At 35.7% G+C, this 27,795-nt stretch overlaps 1 protein-coding gene across 2 annotated transcripts in view; it reads right to left on the bottom strand.

Annotated features, from left to right (window-relative positions):
• ppp2r2bb (protein phosphatase 2, regulatory subunit B, beta b) overlaps window positions 1-27,526 on the bottom strand; it is a 68,949-nt gene extending 41,423 nt beyond the window's left edge. Inside the window, exon 1 of one of the 2 annotated variants that reach the window (XM_058757840.1) lies at window positions 27,148-27,526. In XM_058757840.1, coding sequence (XP_058613823.1) covers window positions 27,148-27,226 — 79 coding nt within the window. In that variant the 5' untranslated portion in view covers window positions 27,227-27,526. Of the gene's footprint in view, window positions 1-106; window positions 822-27,147 lie in introns of those variants that run through there. The other variant, XM_058757841.1, reaches the window with a different exon arrangement.
• Between the last annotated feature and the right edge of the window lie 269 nt (window positions 27,527-27,795).

Here is a 27,795-nt window from a genome sequence, read left to right as displayed (position 1 = left end):
TTGCTAAAGCCAAACCAGGAACCTTTAGGACTGTTTCCAAATAATTCCTTTAGGATGTCTGACTCTATGTGCACCTGAGAGAATGCGATCATGTGATGAGATATACCTTCAGTTGCATAGTTGTGGTCTCGAAGGAAGCTGTTTTTGATCTTGCGGGTGTCTATTTCCTCATCCATTGAGAAAGGCGCTGATTACACTGAGAAACGCAGAGAGAGAAACGCGCTATCTATCCATGTTCCGCGCTCATGCATGCGTTCAACCCAGAGCCCGGCGCGCAAGACGCGGACGCACCATCATATTACACAGCAGTCGCCCTGAAATCCGTCAATAAATGAACACCAGTGCGATGAGCGAGAAAGCCGGTGTCGGTTCGCAAGGTGTCACAAGGCGGGGCTGTCTGCAGCAAACCGTGATTTAATGTAAAGTTGCACAAGCGTCATCCAAAATGACAACAATCCGCGTCCAAATCCATGCTTTGAAATCGGCTGTCATGCAAAGTCTGACAAGTTTGAGATGTGACCGGCGGTGCTGCCTCGCTTTCCTCTCTGTCGCTGAAGTGCTGACGCGAGGCTGCCGTGGACGCGGCGCATCGGTTGAAGTGTGAGACTGGCGCTGCAACAGAGACTCCTCCCCCTCTGTCCACCTGCGTCAGCATCACTCCAGCCTGTGCGCAGACGATGATGTTATGTGTGATGGTGTTCCAGCACTTGTTGAATTATGCCCATCTGCATCACTTGTATAATAATTATTATGATGATAATGAAGCTCCTGCTTATAAAAAAGCAGTGTGGCGGTACAGCGATTAGATAAAAATGGTACTCAAACTCCTTTTTGTCTTTTTTTTTTTTTTTTAACTACACATTCAGACATTTTGAACTGGGATTATAGTACATAGCTTCTTGGAATTTTAAAGGGATAGTTCACCCAAAACTGAAAATTCTGTCATTAATTATTCACCCTTATGTCGTTTCAAACCTGTAAGACCGTCTTTCATCTTCGGAACACAAATTATGATATTTTTGATGAATTCTGAGAGTTCTCTGACCCTCCCATAAACAGCAAGGATCCTTACACGATCAAGGTCCAGAAACGCAGCAAGGACATCGGTAAAAGAATCCATGTGACAGTGACATCAGTGGTTCAACCGTAATTTTTAGATGCTTCAAGAATACTTTTTGTGCGCAAAGAAAACAAAAATACGACTAATTTTTTCTTTGACGAATTGTTGAATAAAGTCACTATTTTTTATTTTTGTTCATTATTTTTGTTTTCACAAAAAGTATTCTCGTAGATTCGAAAAATTACGGTTGAACCACTGATTTCACATGGATTTTTTTACCGATGTCCTTGCTTCGTTTCTGGACCTTGATCATGGTAGGATCCTTGCTGTCTATGGGAGGGTCAGAGAGCTCTCAGAATTCATCAAAAATATCTTAATTTTTAATTTTTAATCTTAAAGTCTTACGGGTTTGGAACGACACGAGGGTGAGTAATTAATGACAGAATTTTCATTTTTGGGTGAACTATCCCTTTAAATGTGAAGTCAGAACTAGTAGTCAGGATTTGTATAGCACTTTTCACAATACTCAAAGCAGGTACTTACATATCCTTATATACTGTGTTATGTATTAATTTATTTGACATTTTTACATTTATTTTACATTTTGCGATGATATAAATGATCACACAGGCGAGATTTGCTATATAGTAGCTTGCACTGTATTTTGAATGTAATGTAAGTAAAGTTGGATGGATGTTAAAAAAAAAGGTATTTTATGGTTGTAACTGGTATTATGAGTTTGTGTTCTGTTTGGGTGACGTTTTGTATTATGGTTCGGATCTGTGTCTCAGTTTTCAAACAGTTTCTTGTGTCTTCACGTTACTCCTTTTTTTTCTTAATCTGTTGCTATGTTATTTCATTGTTTGATTAGTGTCTGCACCTGTAATTCATTTCATTGACTGGTTTGGTCTGTGTATTTAAGTTCTGTGTTTTCCTCAATCCATTGTCTGTCTTTGTTAGATATTGTTGGGTTGTTCTGTTTTGTGTTCTATCAGATCTAGTCACCGGAGTATCTTGTTATTTTTTTATTAAAAGCTTTGCTGCACTTGAATCCTGATTTTTATCACTTTGCATGCAACCAATGCTGACAATAGTAATTTTTGAAAAAAATTATTATTGTTGAATCCTTCAAAGCAAGCGAATAGCATTCATATGTCCATTTTCATGTGTATGCAATTTTCCTTCCAATGCACCTCTAAAAACAGCCCGTGATTTCTTTCTATTGCATTTGCCTCATTTTTGTCAGTGCTAAAACATTTACAGCCTGCACAGGTTATTTGACACATCACTGCCCTTGAACTGCACACAAAATGAGTCAAAAGCATTATCTCTATTCCTCCATAATACAGAGCAGTGGAGCATGCACCTCAGATCTTCTCTTACCGGTGACCACTTCAAAATCCTCATATCCCAATCCTATTGTGTGTCACTATGTGGCAAATGAAATCCTCTCTTCCTCAAATCCCTTTAATTAGAAGATAACGGGGCACGCCAACCCCTGGAGTAATCTTGATACTAGTTCTGGTGGAATTACAGAAGATTATTTCTGCTCAGTCAATAGACGTTTAAACTCAGTCACTGTCATATTCTTAGCATAGAAAGCTGACGATAAGAATTGTACTCCAAGACTCTAATTACGACTTATGTTGTTGATTACAACAATTCTGAAACTGTATCCAAAGTAATTTTTTTTCTTGCATTTAGAGAGTGTTCATTTAGAATTTTTTTATATTTCAAAGTGCGTCAATATTTTACCTGAAAATACTGTGCTAATGCTTACAGAAATATATTTTATAATGACTATTTTTGAGGAAAAAGAGATTCATAGTAAGTCTGCGAGAACAAAAATTCAAACTCAAAATGAGCAAAATCCAATGCAGAAACGTTGAAAAGTGTGTAATATGGTAATATATAATCATTTTGAATAAATACCAACTAACAGCATGTTCATTGTTCATCGTTGGGCATGTAGGGCGGGCAGGGATTGCTTCTACCCATCTGTTGTTGATTGAAAGGTGGAAGATCTGAATGTGAGATTGATGTTTATTGCAAGAAAAGAGCAGGGTTTAAACAGACTAAAAATTGGATTATGATATCAGTCTTTCAGGGGTAACAACAGGTTATTTTATCAACATGCATTATGCAATCCCTAAATCCCTATGCAATGCACCTGGGTATATTCTGGTAAAACTGAATGAATATTGTTTTTGTGAGTTTGAGCACCTGCTGGGTTTTAAGGCATGAACTGCAGTGACATCCGAGCTCAATCTCAGCGGATACCACTGATGTTCTGGTAATGGGTGCTATAGAGGTCAGCTCAATAGTGTCAGCAGCAGCCCTCCTTAGAGCATATGGTGAGATAGAAGTGGCAGACAGACACATACACCAGTGCACGGACACACACATATACACACACACACACACACACACACACACACACACACACACTGGTCTATATGGTCTAGATGTGATTGTTATCATGCTCTTTCATGTTAATGATAGCGAGTGCTTTATAGTAAAGAAAATTCAGAAATACTATAATTTATCCGTCCTTATGTTGTTCCAAACCCATGTTTTTGTTTTTCTCTGTGAAACATAAAAGAACATGAATGAGAGGGTAGGGTTGGGCGATTTGGTCAAAACTATTATCACAGTATTTTTTTTTGTACCATAAAATCTGGTATCAATATTTATAATGTTCACTTCATACCATTAACGGGGAAGGAAATGTATTCCATATGTTTGTTAGAAGTAAACTCTACAGTAAGCTACCTTTTAATTTAGAGCTCTATGAAATCTGTCTTATTTTTTCCCAAATTCTGTTTTATTTTTTCGAGATTCTGTTTTATTATTTAAATTTATCATCAAAAATGGTAAAGAAATGAATTCGTAAAACTTTAACAATTTAAGGCATGAAAATAAAAGTGAAAATGGTATTTTTAATGAATAGATATCATCATACATTCCCCTGTTAATTAATCACAGTACATTAAGACAATTGTTTTATATTATAACTTTTCTAAAATGCTATGGTGATATGCAAATAAGGCATTATCTAATTAAATAAATTTGCATATAGGCCTACCTTTCCGAAACAGAAATCTGAAAACTGGATATGCAAGTTCAAAATTCTTGTTTTATTTTGTTTACATATTAGAGTTTAAGGTTTTTGCAGAGGGAATTTTGGATATCTGTTTTTATCACCCTATAAATCAGGGGGGGGGGGAAACAGGAAATTAATATTAAGGAAATAATAAATCAGGCTAATAATACAAGCTCTGTAAAAACCTATAGAATATAAATAGGAATAAAGCTGTTTTTATGTCATTTTTATGTAATTTGAAAGATTTCTCAGTACTCAGTGCAAAACAATATATATTTTGAGAAAATGGCCTATAAAAATATGCATTTATTTATAATATGTATTCCTCATTTGAAGTGTCTGCTAAATGACTAAATTTAAATGTATTTGAAATTAAACCTACAGATAATAAAGCATAATATATTTAATATATACTGTAAGTAACATATAATTAAGTGTAAAATAAACACTTAAATGTGTATTGTAGGTGTTTTCTTTCCACTAGTAGAAAGAACACATTATGAAAGCAAATAAATTAAAAATATATCAATTAAATAAAAAATAATAACTATAATAACAATTGACTAATGCATCAAAAAGCAATTGTTTTGCTTGTATCTTTGCCATTTTTATGTTTTTCATGAAGACCTTTCGGTGTGTATCTGACAATAGCTTTTCTCAAATGAAACAGTGAAATGATCATGAAAGTGAACTCTCATAGAGGAGCAGCTACTCATACAGTGAGCTTTTTTTTTTTTGATAAATAAAAACTTTTTTTTTTTTTTAAATGGGAAAAGTATGAGAGAATGTACATTTTTGGGTGAACAATATCCCTTTAAATGTGAAATAGTTTCACTATTTATGCAATTATGAAGAAGAAAGATTAACCAGACAGGCACACACTCACATTTTATGAACTGATAAGTGCGGTACTGATGCCAGACATCCTCCCCCACCACATGCAGACACAGATTCATGATAGAGCTGGCAGACTGCTGCTGGTTTAGTGTGTGTCCTGAATGGAGGAGTGTTAATTAAAGCAGGAACACTATTGATCTGACCCTCCTCCAACCTCCCCCCACCCGCTTCCTGCACCCTCATAATGTGTGTGCGTGTGTAAGATGGAAAATGAGAAATGACTGGCAAACTAAATTTGACAGTGTTAAGTAGGGGTGGAAATCGGCTGGGACCCCGTGATACAATATTATCTCAATATCTGGGTCACTATATGATAATGATATGATGTTTTATGCAGTGCACAGTAATAAATACTCATAGCTTGTTTTTTTTTTTTGTTCTGTTAGACAATGGATAGTGTGGAAGCACACTGATAAATACAATTTTTTAGTAAACTGGATTGTGTCAGAAGATCTTCAGAAAGTCACAGCTGTAAAAATACAAGACACCTTGGATGCATAGACAGGACATGGGATAATGAATACTGCTAAAGCAATATGGGAGACTAAAATAGAGACTTGTGAAGATGAGAAAAGCAGCAAGAACCGAGGGCGAGAACTTTGAAGCAAGAGATTAGAAATGGATGTACACATGATTGGATGTATATGGTACATAAAGGTACGCAGAGCATAAATACAACTAAAAAGGATGAGCATGTTTTTAAAGATCACTCTTTTTATGCCAATTAAACAAAGTTATACTCAAATAAATATTCTTAAAATGATCACTCAAATGAAGTCTTGCAGAAAAAGATGTGTTAAAAGCTGTGCTGCCATGTTGAGATTTCATGACCAATCATGTAATGCAATCCACTTTGTTACTACCTATACTAACAATAATTTTTGTTTTTTTGGTCCATACATTGGAAGTCAATGAGGTCATACATACTACATCCACACCACTAGGTGTCAGTGAAAGTCCAATATAATCCATGCTATATATATATATATATATATATATATATATACAGGTGCTGGTCATATAATTAGAATATCATCAAAAAGTTGATTTATTTCACTAATTCCATTCAAAAAGTGAACCTTGTATATTATATTCATTCATTACACACAGACTGATATATTTCAAATGTTTATTTCTTTTAATTTTGATGATTAGAGCTTACAGCTCATGAAAGTCAAAAATCAGTATCTCAAAATATTAGAATATTACTTAAGACCAATACAAAGAAAGGATTTTTAGAAATCTTGGCCAACTGAAAAGTATGAAAATGAAAAGTATGAGCATGTACAGCACTCAATACTTAGTTGGGGCTCCTTTTGCCTGAATTACTGCAGCAATGCGGCGTGGCATGGAGTCGATCAGTCTGTGGCACTGCTCAGGTGTTATGAGAGCCCAGGTTGCTCTGATAGTGGCCTTCAGCTCTTCTGCATTGTTGGGTCTGGTGTCTCTCATCTTCCTCTTGACAATACCCCATAGATTCTCTATGGGGTTCAGTTCAGGCGAGTTTGCTGGCCAGTCAAGCACAGTAACACTATGGTCATTGAACCAGCTTTTGGTACCTTTGGCAGTGTGGGCAGGTGCCAAGTCCTGCTGGAAAATGAAATCAGCATCTCCATAAAGCTTGTCAACAGAAGAAAGCATGAAGTGCTCTAAATTTTCCTGGTAGATGGCTGCGTTGACTGTGGACATCAGAAAACACAGTGGACCAACACCAGCAGATGACATGGCAGCCCAAATCATCACTGACTGTGGAAACTTCACACTGGACTTCAAGCAACATGGATTCTGTGCCTCTCCACTCTTCCTTCAGACTCTGGGACCTTGATTTCCAAATGAAATGTAAAATTTACTTTCATCTGAAAAGAGGACTTTGGACCACTGAGCAACAGTCCAGTTCTTTTTCTCCACAGCCCAGGTAAGATGCTTCTGACGTTGTCTCTGGTTCAGAAGTGGCTTGGTAGCCCTTTTCCTGAAGACGTCTGAGCGTGGTGACTCTTGATGCACTGACTCCAGCTTCAGTTCTCTCCTTGTGAAGCTCTCCCAAGTGTTTGAATCGGCTTTGCTTGACTTTATTCTCAAGCTTGCGGTCATCCCTGTTGCTTGTGCACCTTTTCCTACCCAAATTCTTCCTTCCAGTCAACTTTGCATTTAATATGCTTTGATACAGCACTCTGTAAACAGCCACACCTTTCAGTAATGACCTTCTGTGACTTACCCTCTTTGTGGAGGGAGTCAATGTTCGTCTTCTGGATCAAGGCCAAGTCAGCAGTCTTCCCCATTATTGTGGTTTCAAAGAACAAGAGATACCCAGAATTTATACTGTAGGGATGGTCATTTATTCAAACTCAAATGTAAATATTCTAATATTTTGAGATACTGATTTTTGACTTTCATGAGCTGTAAGCTCTAATCATCAAAATTAAAAGAAATAAACATTTGAAATATATCAGTCTGTGTGTAATGAATGAATATAATATACAAGTTTCACTTTTTGAATGGAATTAGTGAAATAAATCAACTTTTTGATGATATTCTAATTATATGACCAGCACCTGTATATATATATATATATATATATATATATATATAACAGATATAAAATACTATGGAAGTCAATAACTACCGTAAACTGTTTTTCTTTTGTGTTCAGCAGAAGAAAGAGAATCATACAAGTTTGGAACAACTTGAGGTTGAGTAAAGTATGACAGGATTTTCATTTTTGGGTGAACTATCCCTTCAAGATTGTCACTGCTCTGAATTTGATATTCCTTTTACAACTGCGATGCCCGCAACAAATTTCTTTCTCGTGGCAAACTAATCAATGCAAATAGTAAGCATCGAAAATGTACAGTAAGCATTGCAACTGTGATTGTGCACAGCAAAAGTCAACTGCAGTTGAGTCAGCAGCATCAGAAAAAAAGTTTCATTAAGGTCACATTTGTACATATGGGGACTGACAATTTTGAGAATGAAGGAAAAACACAAAGGATGACCTGCCCCTATCCAACCTACATAGATAACCCCTCAACCATATGTCCCAGATATAACCGCTGTCAATATGTTCTGTTCCACCACAGACGTCACTGACACACAAATTGATTGGGCAGATTTTTAGTTATTCAGACTCATGTAGACAGTGAAAAATCAATAGTCACACTTGCTGACTTTGCAAGCAACTGTACGTCAATAGCACTAGCCTGATTCTTACACTTAAAACAACTAAAAACAGCATGAATAAGACAGAATTCTTATTTATTGGCAGACATGTTTCCCAGTTGTACACAAAGAACAGATAACATGTTCTGGTTTGCCAGAAGGTTGCTAATTCAGAACCATGGACAGCGCAATGTGGGGTCACAACCCTGTTCACACCAACACAAATGTTCGGAACGAAAATTTATGTATGTGATTTGTCTGTTCAAACCAACGGGAATGCTTTTTTGCGCACAAGGAAATTATTTCTTCTCTTGTTTGTTCGACACATGCATGTGGTGCTGCTAATGCAGGAGTCATTATTTTTGTTTTCTTTGCGCACAAAAAGCATTTTTGTAGCTTCATAAAATTACAGTTGAACCACTGATGTCATATCATGCACCTATTTTATTGATGTCCTTACCACCTTTCTGGGCCTTGAACATGTCAGTTGCATTGCTGTCTATGCGGGGTCAGAAAGCTCTCTTAATTTGTGTTCTGAAGATGAATGAAGGTCTTATGGTTTAGGAACAACATGACGGTGGGTAATTAATGACAGAATTTTCATTTTAGGGTGAACTATCCCTTTAAAGAGTTTTAACATTTAAATCAGCAGATGTTTAATGTTGTTCCCAACCTGTAAGAGTTTCTTTCTTATGTTGAACATAAAAGAATATATTTTGAATAATGCTGGAAATCAAACAGTTGGTGGTCCCCACTGACTTCCATATATCATAAGTCAATGGGGAGCAACAACTGTTTGGTTCTTCAAAATATCTTCTTTTGTGTTCAACAGAAGAAAAAGCTCATAGAGATTTAGTCAATTATGTAAATGATGACAATTTTCATTTTTAGGCGAACCTCTGCTACACCTGCTTCATCAGGTTAGGGGTAAATGCCTGGTCTAAAATTTCCATTCATTAATCACTTTTATCCAAAGCGGCTCACAGTGCATTCAAGGTATCAATCCCTGGGAACTGAACCTACACTGTAAATAAAATTCCATAAAATTTACAGTAAAAAAACCGGTGGCTGTGGTTGCCGGAATTCCACTGTAAAAAATACGGTGGCAACATTTTAGGTTTTACGGTTTTAACCTAAATTTACAGTTAAATACCGTAATTTCATTAACGATATAATGTTAATATACCAACCTACAGAAGTACTGAAATCTGTTTTGTACCTTTGAAATACACTGATAGCCACCAAATGTAGGTGATGATGAGAAAGTCATATGATGAACCAAAGCCCATCACAAGCAGCTTTTAAATAATAACACTTATATAGAAGGTGCACAGTGTCATTCACACAAACACTAAACACCATCATGGTGATACTCATTAAACTGAAATATGCAATAAACATTAATTTAACAACATTAGATGTAACATACAACCCTAATAAACATAACTAATAAGAAACTTAGTTATTTCAAAAAAAAAAAATCCAATTTGAAATGCAACGCAGGGAATTCTGAGAACATCAATTTACAGGTTTTCCCTGTAAATTTGACATTCTTTTTAACTTCCAAGAATGGTATTTCACCGTAAAATTGTCTGAAATGTCTATTAGTTTTTCACCATATATATTAGGGGAACTTACCGTAAACCATTTAACAGGTTTTTACTGTAGCATTTTCTCAGTTTTTTACCGTTAAAATAACAGTCATTTTTTTTACAGTGTACAGTATGACCCATGGCTAGTGCCGTGCTCTACCAGTTGAGCAACAGGAACAGGTCTTTTGAGTGAAATTGAATCAGACTGTCTTTCTGCCAACCAGAAATGCCATATGGCCTCCTCTCCGCTGAGCCATTGCTCCTAAATGCTGACCTGTTGTCCATAACATCAGTCACGCTTTACATAGGGAGGGCTTTTCTGTGAATCAGGCAGACGGCTCGTAGCGGGAAACTCCGCACCCCTGCCGGTTCCACTGTGTCTGTGCCAGTGTAACCATGACAATGAGGACAGACGTCTCTCCATCATTAAGCATTCATAGCAGTGTACAAAATCTTCTATATTCATTAGTTTGGTCAGAGTCCTTAACCCTGTAAAGCCTGACAAATTAAATAATAGGCAGAAACTAATCCAAACTGTATACTAAATAAATGCTATATACAATAAATGCATTTATACATCAGCCTTTTATGGTAACTTACAGTAACTTAATATTAATATAATATTAATACTTTTATTCAGCAATGATGCCAAAAGTGACAGCAAAGACATTTACAGCTACATTGTTAGAAAAATTCAAATTCTAAATGCTGTTCTTTTAAATCAAATAAACAGCAAAACAGTATTTGTGAGCATGAGACATATAGGAATATTATTTATGACGCATAAATAATATATATTATTTTCTTAAAATTAATTTAATTATATATATATTTTTTTTTAAATGAATTTAGTTTCATGATTTGATGTTGATCTGTAGGGTTTACAAGGTTAAGACAATTATTAATAATAATAATAATAGTAATCTCACTGGTATGACATTTGTTAACATTGCATACAGAAATGCAAAATTATATATAGGTATATGACAAGAGTCATCATAATGTATAGAAAGCATAGTACAAGCATCATAATGCACTAATGGAGCTCAAAAAGACCGTTTGCACACACACATACACACAAAGAATTGTCATCATTTACTCACCCTCATGTTGTTCCAAATCCATATGACTTTATTTCTTGATTGGAGAACATAAAATCCCATTCAACCCGTTCACAGCCACTTTTATTATGTGGGAAAGAGTCATTTAGACATTTCCCTAAACATCTTCCTTTCTATTCCACAAATAAAGAAAGAAAATGTTTCAAGTGAATTATTCCTTTAAAAAGAAAAAGTGACCTTTACAATCTTTAGGTCTGGATGTTTGAGGGAAATCCTCTCATGGGTCATGACCATACACCATGAACGTGTCAATGGTTGACTGGGAATAGTTCAGCTGATTGCTGCATTTTGGGCTGAGCTGATAGCATTGCTTCAGCGGGCTCTGTTCGGGTTTTGTCATTTAGTAGGAATAACAATGACCATATGTGCTGTGAGATACAGAGGAAAGGATGCCACATACACAATGAACATGAGCACACACACACACACACACATACGCACACCGTCTCATTCACATCTTCTGGAGTGGCAGTTCAAATGTTTATTCAGGCCTAAAATGACAGGAGTACAGGACAGAGGAAGTGATGCGGAAACAAGACCACCTGGCTTCACACACTGCTGTCCATCACGCTGGCAGCCTGCTCAACAATTACAACACTTTTCAGCCAGCGCCCCCCTCTGGTCAACTTTAAACATTACAGTTGTTTACTGATATGATGTACAGGCTGATTATATTATGGGCAAACTAATGCTTGTGATATTTACTGATTTCCATCTATCTAGCAAAGTCGTTTTAATGTGTTGCCATAAATGGCTCACTTCCAGACAATGTTTTAATGGCAGAGCTGAGCAGGAAATGAGCATCTGAAATGAGCCAGTGAGGCGGCCTACTGCTGTGAGGTTCAGTTACTGATGGACCTCGCCTGATCTCAGAATACAATAACAGACAAGTTAGAACCACAAAAAAAGCTGTATCTTTAGCATCAGATTCAAGATATATTCTGGTGTTCAGAGATACAAACATGGATGATGTTTGTAAGAAGTCGGAGTTAGTAAGTTTAAATTCCATGAATCAGTTCAGTCAGTGAATTGATTCAAAGTGTTATTTTTAATAAAAATGTAAATGTATTGTTATACTGATGCATATACTTGAGAATCATTAAATGTTGTTCTCACATGGTACGGTACCATTCAAAAGAAAAAATATATTTCCAATAAATGCTATTCTTTTAAACTTTCTAATCATCAAAGAATTATTGAAAACAACTAGAAATGTTTCTTGAGCACCGATGATTATTGATATATTGGTATATATAAATGAACATGGCAAAATATGATTAAAGGTAAATATGATTACATTCAAAAACAAAAACAATTAAAACAGCATGAAAAACATGATTTGATTATGATTAACTATAGGTTTTTAGCATGAAACCATATAAAGAAAATATAGCTTGCAATAAATAAATGCATTAGTTATGCTGTCAGCTGCATAAAAAAAATCCCAGGGAATGCGTGAACTGATAAAATGTAATCTAAGGTCCTTTGGATAAAAGCATAAATATGTAAAACGTAAATGTGAAAGATACGATTCCACAATCCACAGATCTGAAGTATTTACATAAGACAGAGACTGGGATCAATCACAAGAAATTTCATGAAGGCAACTTGTATGCCACATTTATACTTAGACACACTAAATGCCACCTCCCTACAGGAGAGACAATTATGCTCACAGCAAGAAACAATGACAGACTGAAGGAGCCCATATACAACGATTATGTGCATACTTATGTTCAGATGTGAGACAGAAGCCAAGTGCTGCCTTCTTTATGGAGTTTAGCAAATGCATTGCCAGTAACAATGTTCTGTACATTGCTCTTACATTCACTGAAGCACTTGGCATTGTGGCATAAAACAGCACTATATTGTAGTCCTATGAGGGAACACAAGAGCAGCCTTTAAGTGTCTACAGCTCAAGAAACTTTTGTAATGCTGTCTTCAAGTGCTGTATTTACAAGAAGAACACAACCATGCTGTCCTAACTGAATCTTAACAAACATTCTGTGTTGATGATTTTAAATGATTTTTCATATGACTAAGGTTTAAAGGGGTCATATGATGTGATTTCTAGTTTTCCTTGTCTTTAGTGTGTTATGTAGCTGTTTGTGCATGTATACGATCTGCAGAGTTACAAAGCTCAAAGTCTCCCACAAAAGGATTCATTCTGTCTATAAGAGAAGGCTGATCCAGACCGGGATAAAACGCCTCATTCAAACACACCCCCACATGTCTACATCACGATGTGGAAATATTTGCATAATGCTGGCCAAATGTGCACGCAAAGAAAGAAGGTGTGGTTTCAGTAACCGCAGTAGTGATGATGCAGCCATGTCAGGGAGATGCTGTGTGTTTCTGTGCGAAAGCAAAAGCACTTTATTTGGCCGTCCGAAAGTAGATGTAATTAGGAATCATTAAGATTACTTACAACAGAACAGCACAACCCAAATGTTCGAATTTGTGCAACGCATTTTATGGACGACAGTTTTGTGAACCTAGGAGAGTACAAGGCTGGCTGTGCAGAAAGGCTATTTCTAAAAGAAAGAAAAAAAAAGGGTCAATTCTGACTTTGCTATGACAATCTGGTGCTTCTGAATCAGCGACTGTAAGTATGTTTTGTTATTAGTTGAAGTATTTGCTATTGACTGTTCAAATGCGGAGTTATGCGCAGTGTAGAGTAACGCGTGTGTGTGTGTGTGTGTGTGTGTGTGTGAGAGAGAGAGAGAGAGAGAGACAGGGTCACATGACAGTGGAATCAACTGTCTTAACCGCGGCTTGTGTACTGCAAATACATACGAGCATCATCACTGTGTCCGTCACATGACTCTGTTCCCCTCGGGCTTGAACTGATGGTAAAACTAAGGACATTATTAACTATCTTTATATTTACTTTGAAAGCTGAAGCTCGCGATTATGGTAAGGGGCGTTACATTTCCGACGTGTGCTTGTGGTATTCAGCCAATCACAATGCACTGTGTCAGCTGGCCAATCAGAGCAGACTGCGCTTGTAGGAAGGAGGGGCTTTGTAGAAAACTATGTGTTTGAGAGAGGAAATACAATAATGTATAGTATTTGAAAAATAATGTGTTTTTTGAACATTAAAGCATGTCAACATATTCTGTTATACAAAAACACAAAATAATGATATTTTAAAAAGCTTCATATGACCCCTTTAATTGTGAATGTGTATGATTAGTTTGAATGAATTTTGTCAAAAGACTGTCACAGTTCTGGTTTAGTTTTCATGAACCATTAGTTTGCCCTTTTCTTCCTGTGTTTTCGTTCCTCTTTCCTTTGTTTTTGACACCAGTTTGTTTCCTTAGTTACCAATAAGTTAACTGATTATTCCCCACCTGTGCCTTGTTTTAGTCCCTCATTATAATTTTTATTTAATGCTCCCAGTTTCTTTTGTTCATTGTCCAGTTTCCAGTTGCATGTTTGATGTAAAGCTCCTTAACAAACTTTTCACACTCTCGAGAGTTTATATAATTTGTCGAGCAACATTGTTCAGCAGTGAGAAACATACATGCATTATAGGACCAACCTGTCATTTTTAATATTTCCTGAATTTCCACCACTGTGCAATTTCCACCACATCTCAAACTGTGAAATGACATTTTAAGCTTTATTGGAATAAAATGATACCATAGTATGTTATGTATCCTAAACAAAAAAAAAATACATATATTTTGTATACTTCTGTATAATTTGATTAAAAAAAAAAAAAAAAAAAAATCTGCATGTTTGGGAATATTCTGTTAACAAGTAATGCTTTTTCTTTGTTTTCTACACATATCACATTTCTCAAATTTCATCTCAGGCTCTTTACTGATACACCTGTCTCCTTGGTTTGCATTATTTTGTTTGTTTGTTTAACTTACCATAGTTTTAAAAGTAATATTTCTTATCATGATGGAGTTCGATAGAGAACAAAGGTAACACATTGAATTAAACACAAAATTCTGAAGTAGAGATACGAAATAGTATTTTCTTGTAGAATATACTCCATTGATCCAACTTAAAAACATTTTACAGTCTATATAATAATAATAATAATAATAATAATAATAATTTGGACTAAAACAGCATAACTAAAAATTCATCAAAATTATTCTAGACCTTCAAAAAATGTAAACATTCTCTATTGGCATATTTGGTTCCATAAAGAACCTTTAACATGGAATCTTTCCATTCCATTCTTTATAGTGGAAAAAGGTTCTTTAGACTTAAAAAAAAAAAGTTTTTCACACTAAGAAAAAAATGTTTCTTTTAAGAACTGTTCACAGAAAAGGTTCTTTGGGGAATCAAAAATGTTTCTTCTTTTTGAACTTTCATTTTTAAGAGTGTTGTTGTAACGTAATACAAACATTTGCTTGATGAACTATACAATCATTGGTCGCCACTTCCTCATGCATACATAACGCCACCCAGATGTACATCTACTTGCAGGCCAAATCTCTTGATTTACTCCTACCGATTTAACTTGACCCACATTTACACCACTGTCTCAGCTGCTTTCTCAACGGTGTCGTTTTTACATAAATCCTTTATATTAGGATGCACAAATACTGAGTGGAACTGTTGGAATGGCACAATGGTGTCAGACTACACAGCTGTGCAAGTAGCGTGCATTGTGTGACAGGTGCATTCCATAACTTCACAGCAAGCTTGCTCAATCAAAATGAGACTGTAGGTCTCTGTTTATATGATACCCCCTTGAAAAGTCTGCCTCAATAGCATCAATAGCATCCTTTGGGGACCAAAACAAGACTAGCACTGCTGACTGTCTTCTACCATCATTGATGACGGCAGTCAAACCTCTCAGAGCATGCAGAAACATTAGAGCCAATGGGACTGTCTAGACTGTTCTGCTTTTCACTGTGCCACTGAAAGTCCCATGAGGCCAAGATGGCTTTGCTAACAGATACTGATAACTTCACAAAAGCACCTTGACTGGTGGAATCAAGGCACTGGAGTAGGGGTCGACCGATTATCGGCCTAGCTGATTACTGGTGCCAATATTAAGCATTTTTATGGTTATTGGTATCGCTCATTTTCAAAACCGATTTGCAGATAAAATCATTTAAAAGCATTTAAAGAAAGCTTTTGTCAGAGCCCTTGTAATTCTTAATTTTGTCATTAATTTTGATTTTTACACCAGACATACATATCGGTTCAAAATAGCGCTGTCAAACGATTAATCGCATCCAAAATAAAAGTTTTTGTTTACATAATATATGTATGTGTACTGTGTATATGTATTATGTATATATATAAATACACACACATAGAGTATATATTTTTTTATATTTACATGTTACATACTATATATTATATATATATATATATATATATTATTTACATATTATATATTATACATAAATATATTTAATATATATACATTAACATATTTTTCTTAAATATATACATGCATGGGTTTATATATAGGGTAAACGTACCGATTAAGCTCACCAAAATCTACATCGAGACATTTTTAGTGCACAAGATATTGGTTTCAGTTCAAAAAGTTATGTTAAAAAAATATTAATCTCTCACACAAAAATATTTAATTTTATTTTAAATGACAAAAACATTTCAATTAAGATACATCATTAAATTCAAAAAGTCTGGCTGTGCTTAATGTGTACATTTTTGTACCCTTTAAGCACACCCCTGTTCCCATTAAGCCCACATCATGTTTTATTAAATATTCTTGTTAATTTTAAGCAAAATATTTAAAGAATAATTGTAAAAATATATATTTTTGAAGGTAAAAAGTCAATCGCAAAACAATAGAACACTAAAATCAAGCAACAAGGTAGATCAGTTATATATTCATAATGAAGTGTCATCTAAGCACATTGCAACATCTATACTAGTCCACGTTCAGCTAAGTAACACATTCAAAAATCAAATAAAACAAACCAATAAAACATTTAATTCATGGGGATGAACACAGAAACTAGCCTCGTTATGAAACCTCTTTTTAAATGGATGTCAACTTATCTATAGCCTCTTAAGGCTGGAATACACTACATGATTTTTCCCCCAATTTTCCACCGATTCACAGTCTGGAGAGTCTGCAGATTTGAGTTGACAGAATTCATAGAAAATGTATTAACTTAACAAAGTGACAACCATCAGTTAATATTTAAAGTCTGTTTATGAAGTATTTACACAGACGTTCAATGTGGAAGAGCTTAAAGAGAGCACACTGAGTTTAATTGGAGCAGCAAATTTTTTAAAATAAATTTCATGTAATATTTATTAAAATGACAGAATTTTGCTAAATAAATAGTATAGGTCATGTTATTAAGTTCATACATATTTTAATATGAACAACTATTATTAACATCATCTATGAAATTATACTTTTCTTATTGATGTTACACTGAAGCTGTGTGATTTTCATAGTAGTGCACCCTTTGAGCTCACCTTAAAATAATATGAAATCTTTAAAAATTACAGCACTGTAAAACAACAGACCAGCAATAAACTGTAAATTTATAATATTATGGATGTAAAAGTACAAGCCAGTAATGCCTGTGAAGTATTATATTAGTGTAGCACATAATCTTATACAGCTAGTCAGCTAACTGTGTTCTAGCATCTGCGCTGTGTTGCTAAAACTATCTTTTGGATTTAATGTAATTATTTCCCACATCCAAGTTCCAGGTTATAATATGCAAAAGTCTGAACATTAATCTCATAATTTTACAAAAAGTAGTGAAACTTACCCAAAATAAAGGCTTAAACATCTAAAAAAAAAACCTGCACATTTAAGGGGCTTCTCTTTTGGTGAAAGTTTTTAGACAACTTTCAAAATGGCCGCCAGACAGTGTGAACACATGGAGACTCATATCTCAGTGTGCAATGGTCTGATTGACTTGAAATTATAGGAGGTATATAGTAACAAATATATCAATTGGTTAAGACATCAAGTAGGATAATAAATATTTTTTTCTTTTTATAATCTGATCTCAAAAATGGAAGTGTGCTTAATGGGTACATGAGCTTAATAGGTACGTTTACCCAACATAATAAATATACACAGCATACACACATATTATATAAACAAAAACTTTTATTTTGGATTAATCGTTTGACAGCACTAGTTCAAAATAATAATCGTGTCAGCATTGGCCCTGAAAAACACATATCAGTCGACCCCTACACTGGAGCTCCAGAATCCTGTTCTGAAGCTTCAGACAGCGTGCCACATTCTTGAATGCATCTAATGTGTTATTTTAAAATAAAACTGCTATTGATCTCCAATTGGCTTGAAATGAGGCAAATAGCAGGAAACCAGATTCCTGGCCACAAGTCAGTGTGGTTCTTTGGTAAGTTGCAAAGATCACTGTCGAGTCCAGCTGCTTTTAATTTACGCAGATAATCATTTGGTTTACTCCCGTTTTTGCACTTTCCCCTACTAAAATCAGTCATGTTGCAGGTAGGGCTGGGCGATATATCGAACACGATATTCATGCGCATCTCATCAGTAAAGCCGGTTCCGTGATTAGAGCTAAATCTCCATCACATGTTTTCAAATAGAGCGCCATTTAATACACAGAGCCGTAGTTCACTGACAAGCTACGCAATATCGCGTTCATTATTGAAGGCGATAATCATTTTTAGACACCATATTGCCTGTTTTTGCTCCATTTCGCCAACAAAAAATAATTCTAAACAGCTACAGCACTGTTTTGCGTCTCTGAGTAACAGGATGATGTTGTTTAGTTTCTGAATGAATCAACCGTTTAAATGATTCGGTTCAGTCGCAATGACTCACTTGTTAACAGTGACTTGCTGCCACCTACTGGCGAGTTTAATTTCACATTCAAAGTATCTGTTCATTTTAAAATAATTTCAAATATCAGTGTTCAATGCTTTATGTTTAAAATATCAAAACATTATGCATTTGTAACTGCAGGTTAAAGCACCCCATGTCCTGAACAGTGTGTAAATACATCTAAATGCCACTTCAGATGCAACTTCTGCAAAGATTAATTTAGTTGATACTGGTTTCATTTGTTTGGTAACAGCCTAAATGTCTTATTATTCTAATTGACTGATTAAATGTAACAATTTGATTAAAAAGAAAAAATTGCTTTATGAAAAGATTAATTTCTATCACTGATGTGAACTGACCACACAGAATATGAAGAATATCAAAAACTGCAGCTGTCCATGGTAGTCAAATATCAGCACAATAACACACTCTGCAAAATATCGTCTAATTATCGTTATCGTTAGCCCATTCCAGCCTTGTGTAGGTCTACAATCTTGTCCCTGACATCCTTGGACAGCTCTTGGAATCTGATTGATTGATTGCTTCTGTGGACAGGTTGTCTTTTATACAGGTAACAAACTGAGATTGCTCCTAATCTCAGCTCCTTACCTGTATAAAAAACACCTGGGAGCCAGAAATCTTGCTGACTGATAGGGGATCAAATACTTATTTCACTCATTAAAATGCAAATCAATTTATAACTTTTTTAAACTTTTTTTCTGGATTTTTTGTTGTTGTTGTTCTGTCTCACTGTTCAAATAAACTTACCATTAAAATTATAGACTGATCATTTCTTTGTCAGTGGGAAAACGTACAAAATCAGCAGGGAATCAAATAATTTTTTTCCTCACTGTAGTTCATAACTAAGAATATGGTCCACTATTCTATTAAATGTTTTGCCTGAAAAGTGTGCTTGGTTTGATTTACTGGCACACTAAAGCTAAAGATATAAATCATGTTTTTGAAAAGCATGTACTGTATTTGATGATTTATTGACTGTGCACTAAAAACAAGTATGTTTGGAATAACATGCTTCTTGAATTTATCGTAATTGCATGGCATCAACTGTGGAACTAGCGAAACAATCATAAATAAAATGATATATAAAACCATTTTCAGTAATAGTTAAATTCACATTGTGTTATGAAATATGAATTATTTAATGATATTCTTTTCTTTTTACTTTTGTCTCATCTCGGCCTCTTTCCTGTCAAAGCCAGCATTGACACAAAGGGCTTATAAAGTAATAAAGGATCTACTTGTGAAAAGTTCAATGTTCCTCATACACCACCTGAGGGAAATGTGTTTCTGTATTAAATAACCCATCTGTTCTATTACAGCTCAGCTGAATCAAGAGTTCACATAATGACAGACGTTTTGCTAACCTGGTTACCGTGACATGTATTGCACATTGGGTCAAATTATTGAGTACCATTGTATATGGTCAAAACTAGTATTTAAACCACCCAGGATACCTTTTGTAACCCAGTAGCAATGAGATAAAAACTTTTCAGAACAGTAGCAGCCACACAACAGTTACTTACAAAACTGGCATGGGTCAAGCACCAATTTTCTTCATAATGATGTTTTAAAAAATCCTGTGCTATCTTACCATATTTCACAACCCCAAAAAACTTTAATACCTTTTCTGTGAGAAGAGCAAAAATAAAACTCTCTTGTGCTCATCGTAAAAGCTCCATGACATGATCAACATTGCATGTGTCTCAGAAATATGTTTCTGTTCCTGTACTGTAAACTTCCAAAATCAAGACTTGCACAGCATGGTCTCAGCCATTCAGCAGCTCAAACAGTAGCTGTCAAAGATGTCCCTTAATGAACACATACACACACACACACGCACACAATTGGCCCCAGATTTCTCTGACAGATCCAAGGAAGACAGCATCTGCATGTGATTGATTCTAATACTCCAGAATAGAAGGTGGGATGAGGCAGGAATTAAACGAGATGTCAAGATTTATAAAAGGAAAAAGAGCAGCTGAATTTGATAAAAGGCACTGAAAACAACATCAAGATGTAAACAAGTCTGATATGTACCATGAATCATTTGTGATTCAGGTTGTACCCACATAATGTTACTCCTGCTTTCGAAGTCAATGCCAGTTACCAGCTTCCAAGTACTATCAGATCACTTAATCTCGTTCCTTTGTTCTGACTGATGCTTTTCAGCCCCTATACTTCACTCTGTCACTATCTCACATACCGCCTAAAAACTTACACACTACTTCTGCTGGTTGTCCCCTTTGTTCATACTCTATGCAATTATGTTAACACAAGCTCAATTTCACACATTTTTGGGCTACAAAATGTCATAATGCAATTCATAAACACTAAAAACTTCAAACTATTTCATCATGCTGTCATAACAGCCCTTGCAATCTCAGAATGGTTTTTATTATTTGAGAATTACTGGAAATCGACTAGGCTATTATTGATGAAAAAAAAAACATGACTAGAACTCGGTGTTAACGACATAGTAGAGATCATGAACAATCACAACAAGAGCAAAACATCAGTAAAGGCAGCAAAAAATAAATAGAAATTTGCATAATTTATTGATGCCATGGTGTGTGCTGAACAGCATATATCAAAATTAAAATTTAGAGTGGGATAGTTCACCCAAAAATGAAAATGCTGTCATCATTTATTCATTCTCAAGCTTTTCTAAACCTGTATGAACATTTTATGAAGAATGTTGGTAACCAAACCAAACCAATGGCTTTAGCTTCACATTTAAGTTGTACCTGACCCTTTTAGGTATACCAATGGCTAAGTATGTGCATTTTTGACAAAAAAAATGATATCTCTATATTTTGAGGGATTTTTTTCAATAACAATAATTAAACAATATTTTGCTGAGTGTGTTTTTGTGCTGGGATCTTGGCTGACTTGCCTGTCATATATAAATAAATATGACACTAAAACTAACAGTAGGTGGCAGCAACTGTCTGTCTTGATGAGTGATTCATTGAATCATTCATTCAAAAAATTATTTCAAAACAGCTGATTCATTTAGATACCAAAGCAAGCAACTGTCTTTATGGCCCTGCCCCAAATAGCACACAATCTGCCCTAGATGCACACTTCTGCCGAGCCCACACTGAGATGAGCAAAGCAGCATTACATCACAAAAGTGTGGCCTCAGAGGAAGACCGCAAGGGTTAAGGGTGCGATTTGTGACAGGGCCAAAGAATGAATCTTTGGATCATTGACTTCAGGAATGAAACATTGCAGTCTCACTCCAAGACACACAAATGTTCTGCTCCAGGTTTAATTAGAACCATTTGTGTTGGCGATATTGATATTATTGATATTGATATTATCATAGACAATAAATATCACTCACACATACCATTGGCTTCCACTGACCACATTATAAGAGATTTCGTTTCAAAATATTTTCATACAAGTTTGGATCTACATGAGTGTCAGTACATTACAACAGAATTTTCATATTTGGGTGAACTATCCCTGTAAGTGCTGAGGTTTGTTAATTCCAAAGTAGCGAAGAACACATGTTGGGTATGTAAAATATGACTGCATACTTGCAATGCTTTCGCAAAGCATTCAAAACTGGCCTATCGTGCATGCTGCTCTCTTTCCTCATTTCTTTCCTGTGCTTTGGTTCAGTTTGTCCTATCTGATTTCTTTAACCCATTCTCACTTGCATCCCTGCACTCCAGTTACATTCACTCTTTAACACTTTTAAGGCCAAACAGGAAAGTGTTAAGATGCTCCAATTGAACAGCAAGTCCGTGATATGCTCAGTAAACACAAATATTATTCCAGACATCTGTGATCAGCAATTGCAGGTAAAATGTGTAAACTACACATTTACCCTAGGCTGAATCAATGCAATAATATCTCCTTTGCTTCTACACATGAAATGTAGGATGCTTTGTGACCACTGTGTGACGGTATCTTTTAAGCAGTAAGTGGCCATTTAGCAGATGCTTTCATACAAAGCAACTGACAGTGCACTTACTAAACACTTTCCCAAACCCTAACCATTAACTACCCCTGAAATCAGATGGAAATAATAAGCTGATAACGGTGTTCGAGCCTCAACACCATATCTACCATCTGATTGATAAGAATATTGTTTCAGGACCAAAGAGATCCAGGAACAAATCCTACTTGACTCACTCTCTTGCATTATTCTACAAACAAATCAGCTGAACCAGCAAGAAACAGCAGTGAAGAAGTGGTCGATCAACCTTTACATTTACATAAGCAGTTGTTTATTAGTCTCGCGTAGCCAGACCTTCAGACTGACGGCTGAAGGTCTGGAATCCATGGCAGCATTCATTGGCCAAGGCCCGCCCATGAGGCCGTTTGACCGACATGTCAAACAACCAATCACAGTTCGTTTCGTTCATCGTCACGTTTCGGGCCGTGGAAATGTCGCCACAATAACAGAACTCTCAGACGTATTTTAAAGATTTTATGCCGCTAACTTTACATATTTCACATACTTTTGAAAATCCAGCTTTTATTTGATCCTGATAAGTGTTTGTCGTCACAGTTGTAAACACGACGGCTTTCTTCTTTCGTGAGGGGGTTTGGCGACACGGTATCTTTGTTTCCAGGCGGAACGTTAAAGAACGCGACACACACACGTCTCCCGGAAATCCTGTATAATTCAACCAATCCGACGACGACTTTCGAAACTCCTGAAGTGTTTCCACTTTTGTGTGCCATATGCATCAGACGTTTAGCCAACAATAACAATAACATATTTTACTTAACTATATACTTGCATGTGTGTGTATTTATATATACATAATAAATATACACAGTACACACACATATATTATGTAAACAAAAACTTTTATTTCGGATGAGATTAATCTTGATTGATCATTTGACAGCACTACTCGATACTTAGAGCGAAACTAAAGACCGAACTGGTACGTACGACATCATATCAGCAAAATTAGGCCAATACGAAGTTCATTTGGAGTTTTTTCAGCCTGCCAAAGTCCGAAACAAAGCTTGGCATTTGAAACAGCTTGCAAATTTAACGAAAAGTTGCGGAGCTCATACAAACACCGTTGCTATGATCACACTGCTGTTTTCACACCACTATCATTTTTGTTGTGAGAATAGCGCACAGCATCTTCGTACACACAGGTCGCACATGTCATGCACACTGAATTTGTTTTGCACAAATCAGTTATTCCACAAAACTAAAGATGGAACAACACCCAAAAAACGGAGACTGCAACAACAAGTGCCTGCATTGAAAAGTAAAAATTCCACCTATTTCAACTTAAAGACTTAAGTTCAGTTGCTCAATTTTATCAAGTATAAACAACTTGGTTGATTTCAACTTCAATTATATTAAACCAACTTAAAAAATTATGCTGAATTTTATACATCTTATTTTTAAAAAGTTGAAATTGCTTAACTTATTTTGATGAGCTAAAGTAATGACTTACTGATCATATAATTGTTTAGCGTTTTCTCTAGTCATGTAGCACTGATTTCAGAAATTGTTTTGTCTTTGTACTGCACAGTGGTGTTGTCAAAAATACATATTTGAAATGGTTTCAGTATTCGGTTTCCATTGTATTGATATACTGATACCACCAGCTGTGCTTTCATGTTCCAGCTTCTTTCTGACAGAGAGCTGAGACACACCACAGTGTGTGTATTTTAATTTAGTAATTTAATCTGCTGTGCTGCATGTTTCAGAACAAAGAGCAGGACTGTGTTCTTACACACAAACAGCTCCCAGAGTTTTTACTGTCAGAGTGTTTCCGGTCCCCGAGAATGCAGAAAACTCCATGGGCAAATACGAATTGGAAGCGAGCATCCTATGCCCTACTCACTCAGAACGGCAGAGCCCTTGAAGTGGGGACTTTGGAGGAGAGAAGGGCACTTGTGTGTCATAATGAAGCCGTTTTGGTGAAGGGAGCAATGAAAGGCAACTTAATTTCCTCATTATCTTCACCTGGAATGTTACCATGACAACTCTACGCAGTGACAACAGGAATATCTTATTATTGCTGTTAATGTGTTGTAAATGAATATACATTTTATAATGAAGTTTTTAAAATATGATTTGTCTGTGTGTGCGCACCCTCTCTGCTCATAACTTTATAAAATTTGCCTTTAGTCTCTTTGAACCCTGCAGGTATATTCACATTTACTTCATGTATATACTATTAAATACATTTCTTCACTGTATTGTAATTAATGTATTTATTTATTTTCACGTATCTTCACAGCACACACACAAACTACCTTTACTCATAGTATTGTAAGTCAAGCATGTGATCAGCAAAAGCAAAAGTATTTTAATTCTGACATTTACATGGATTTATTTATTTCTAATTAAGCAAAGTACAATGTAGCCTTACTGTAAAAATTCCCAATGGAGCTCACAAGCTTGTCTCATAAAAGGAAACTCCCTGGCACCAGAATGGACTTCAAAACATAAACATAAACTGGTAATAGGACTGCATAATACAGTATTGTAATACATCATTGCCAGCAAGGGGCCTGTAACCTTTTAAGGTCCAATCGATCTGGCTTGAGCAGCAGACACAGATGGAGTCAGCAAGAGACGAGAGCACAGAATCATGCATGAAGACAGACAGTCAACGGAAATCTTTCAGAAGGCTCTGAGAACCACATGATAACCCAGTATTCGCATCCTCCGGATAAAAGAGGAATCAAAGGAAAATGAAAGACAGCGAGTGGATAGATGAGTATGGGAGAAGAAGATGTGTAGCTGCAGGTGTTGTATGGTATTACATGTCCAATATGATGGCTACAGGAGGAGGGTATTGGAGATGGGTTTGTAATGAAATATCTCTTTCCTGGCAGAAACTCGAGACTTACTGTTACAGGGCCCTATAGAGATATCTTTATCTATTAGTAGCTCCAGTGCTGCACCAGCAAGGTATTTCCCCCTTAGGTTCATTCAGTCCTATATATAGCTAAGACAAGAGGTATGAAGGTAATATGAGCCAAACTGCATTTTTGCAAATGCAAGTGTGTGCTTCTAAGGGAAAATGTTAGGTTACTGTTTAAACAGTTGGCTGAATTCAAATTGAAATTAATCTAATCATGCATTAGATAATGTTGGATTATAAATAAGTAGATTAAATGTAATTCGATGAAATTAAATATTTAATATTTAACAGGTTTTAAAAAATACACATATTATAATAAATATCATAATAAAATAAATGTAAAGTAAAATATAAAATTTATGTATAAAATACAAAAATACCTGTTTTACAGGTAATAATATCCCTCTGGATAAAAGTGTCTGTTAAATGATTTAAATGTAAATGTAATTAAGAACAAGATCTAGTTTAAAGCTGCTTTGGATGCCAACAAAAAAGGTATGTTTCAATTGGGTTCTCATAACGTCTGTACATAACTTTGTACCTCATATTTCTATTTATGAGTTCACTGACATAACTGAACGCAGGAGACTGGAAGAGCAAGCTCATGCAAGAAAGACATTCTGCTGCTTATAAAAGTTCACGTTTAGTGAATTCAGACGTGCAATGTGTTAATATATGTTATCTGCTGTATTTATTAAAAACAAAAGCCCTAGAGTGTGATTTCATATTGTGATGACTGTAAATCTCTGGAGTAAATGTGAAATGTCAAACTGCTAAATTTCTAGACTGATTCACCATATTAAATATAGTTCTGAAACCTATTCGGTTTAGATGTTAACCCTATTTATCATATTTGTCACATGAATTTCTTATGTAAGTTATGAACATGATCAAAACTTTGCTTTGCTGGTACACAATCTCCTACACACCTTCTGTCATCTGATTGATAGTTCATACTTTTAAAAGGCCTTTAAAGTCTAAAAATGTACATCTTCAGGTTGTGGTATGGCTTTTTTGCTGTGATTTTATTTTATAGATGTTTTATAAAGTAAAGGTAAGAATAAGTGTTATACTGTTAGTTATGTTCAAGATGAACATTTATTTGACTGAATAAACTTCCTTCATTACACATCATACAGTATATCAAAAGTGATAGGCTATAACAGACTTTTTAGGAAAGTGTTTTTTTTTTCTCAAACATCATTGAATGGCATTGTGTTATAGCCTGTTGTTATACAACTGATATTTATATATACATTTTATGTAAGTAGTCTGAAACATAATAAAATCAGTTTATTTGTTACCACAAATTTAGTATTTGCAGCATGTTTCAAAATCTGCACTAGACAACGCTATCAAACATTTTTAGACGCGAACGCTATGATGCCCCACAATGTTGTCTAGGTAGATGAAATGTCGAAATGTTGTCTAGGTAGACGACTGTTTTCACAGCCCGCGTTTCTAACGCAATACGATCCAACAACACCAACAAACATCTGGTTTGCACTTTAAGCAGTGTAGCATCATCTCCACTCACTCGCTTACCCTCAGTGTGACAGCTGGACGAGAGGAGGCTACTCGGCGGTCTGAAGATGTAAGGCAGGTACCGGGAGAAGCATTTCATCTTTTGACTGGATTTAGTATGCGCATTACTTTATACTGTGCTCGTGCAGCTCACGGACACATGAAGGAGGGGAAAATGCGATGGCACAATCCCACGGTCATTTTTTTCGGTTGTACGTCTCTGTCGGATAGGAGACATCTGTGTTGTTCCCGCTGACCATGCTTCTTGCTCCCGTCGCTTCTCGCTTGCTGGAGGATGGCTTGTTTTGCCCCAGTCTGGTGGGTGGGAGGGGTGTTTGTTGAAAGAAGCTCCTGCGTCTGTCCGCCTACTGGCCGACTTCGAATTTACCGCGTCATCCTGGAGAAAAGCTCCGAAGACCCGAGGTAGTTGGACTATTGAGGTCAATCCTACTGCTGCTGTGTGTTGTAGGCTATATTTTCATGTTTTTATGTCCTTATATTGGAAACCGACGTTAAATCCGTAAATTGTGAATTTTAAATAATTAATTTATTATTTATAAGAGCGAATTGTCATGTTCTTATTTAGCCTAGGAGTTGGAATTATATTGATTGATTGATTGACTGTAGGGAGAGCAGGGCACAACCTAACACTGTTTAACTTTCTCAGTT

Source organism: Onychostoma macrolepis, chromosome 21 (genome assembly GCF_012432095.1).
Source record: "Onychostoma macrolepis isolate SWU-2019 chromosome 21, ASM1243209v1, whole genome shotgun sequence".
Classification (NCBI taxonomy): domain Eukaryota; kingdom Metazoa; phylum Chordata; class Actinopteri; order Cypriniformes; family Cyprinidae; genus Onychostoma; species Onychostoma macrolepis.
Note: the sequence above shows the minus strand (reverse complement) of the source record. Positions and strands in the feature narration are given on the sequence as shown.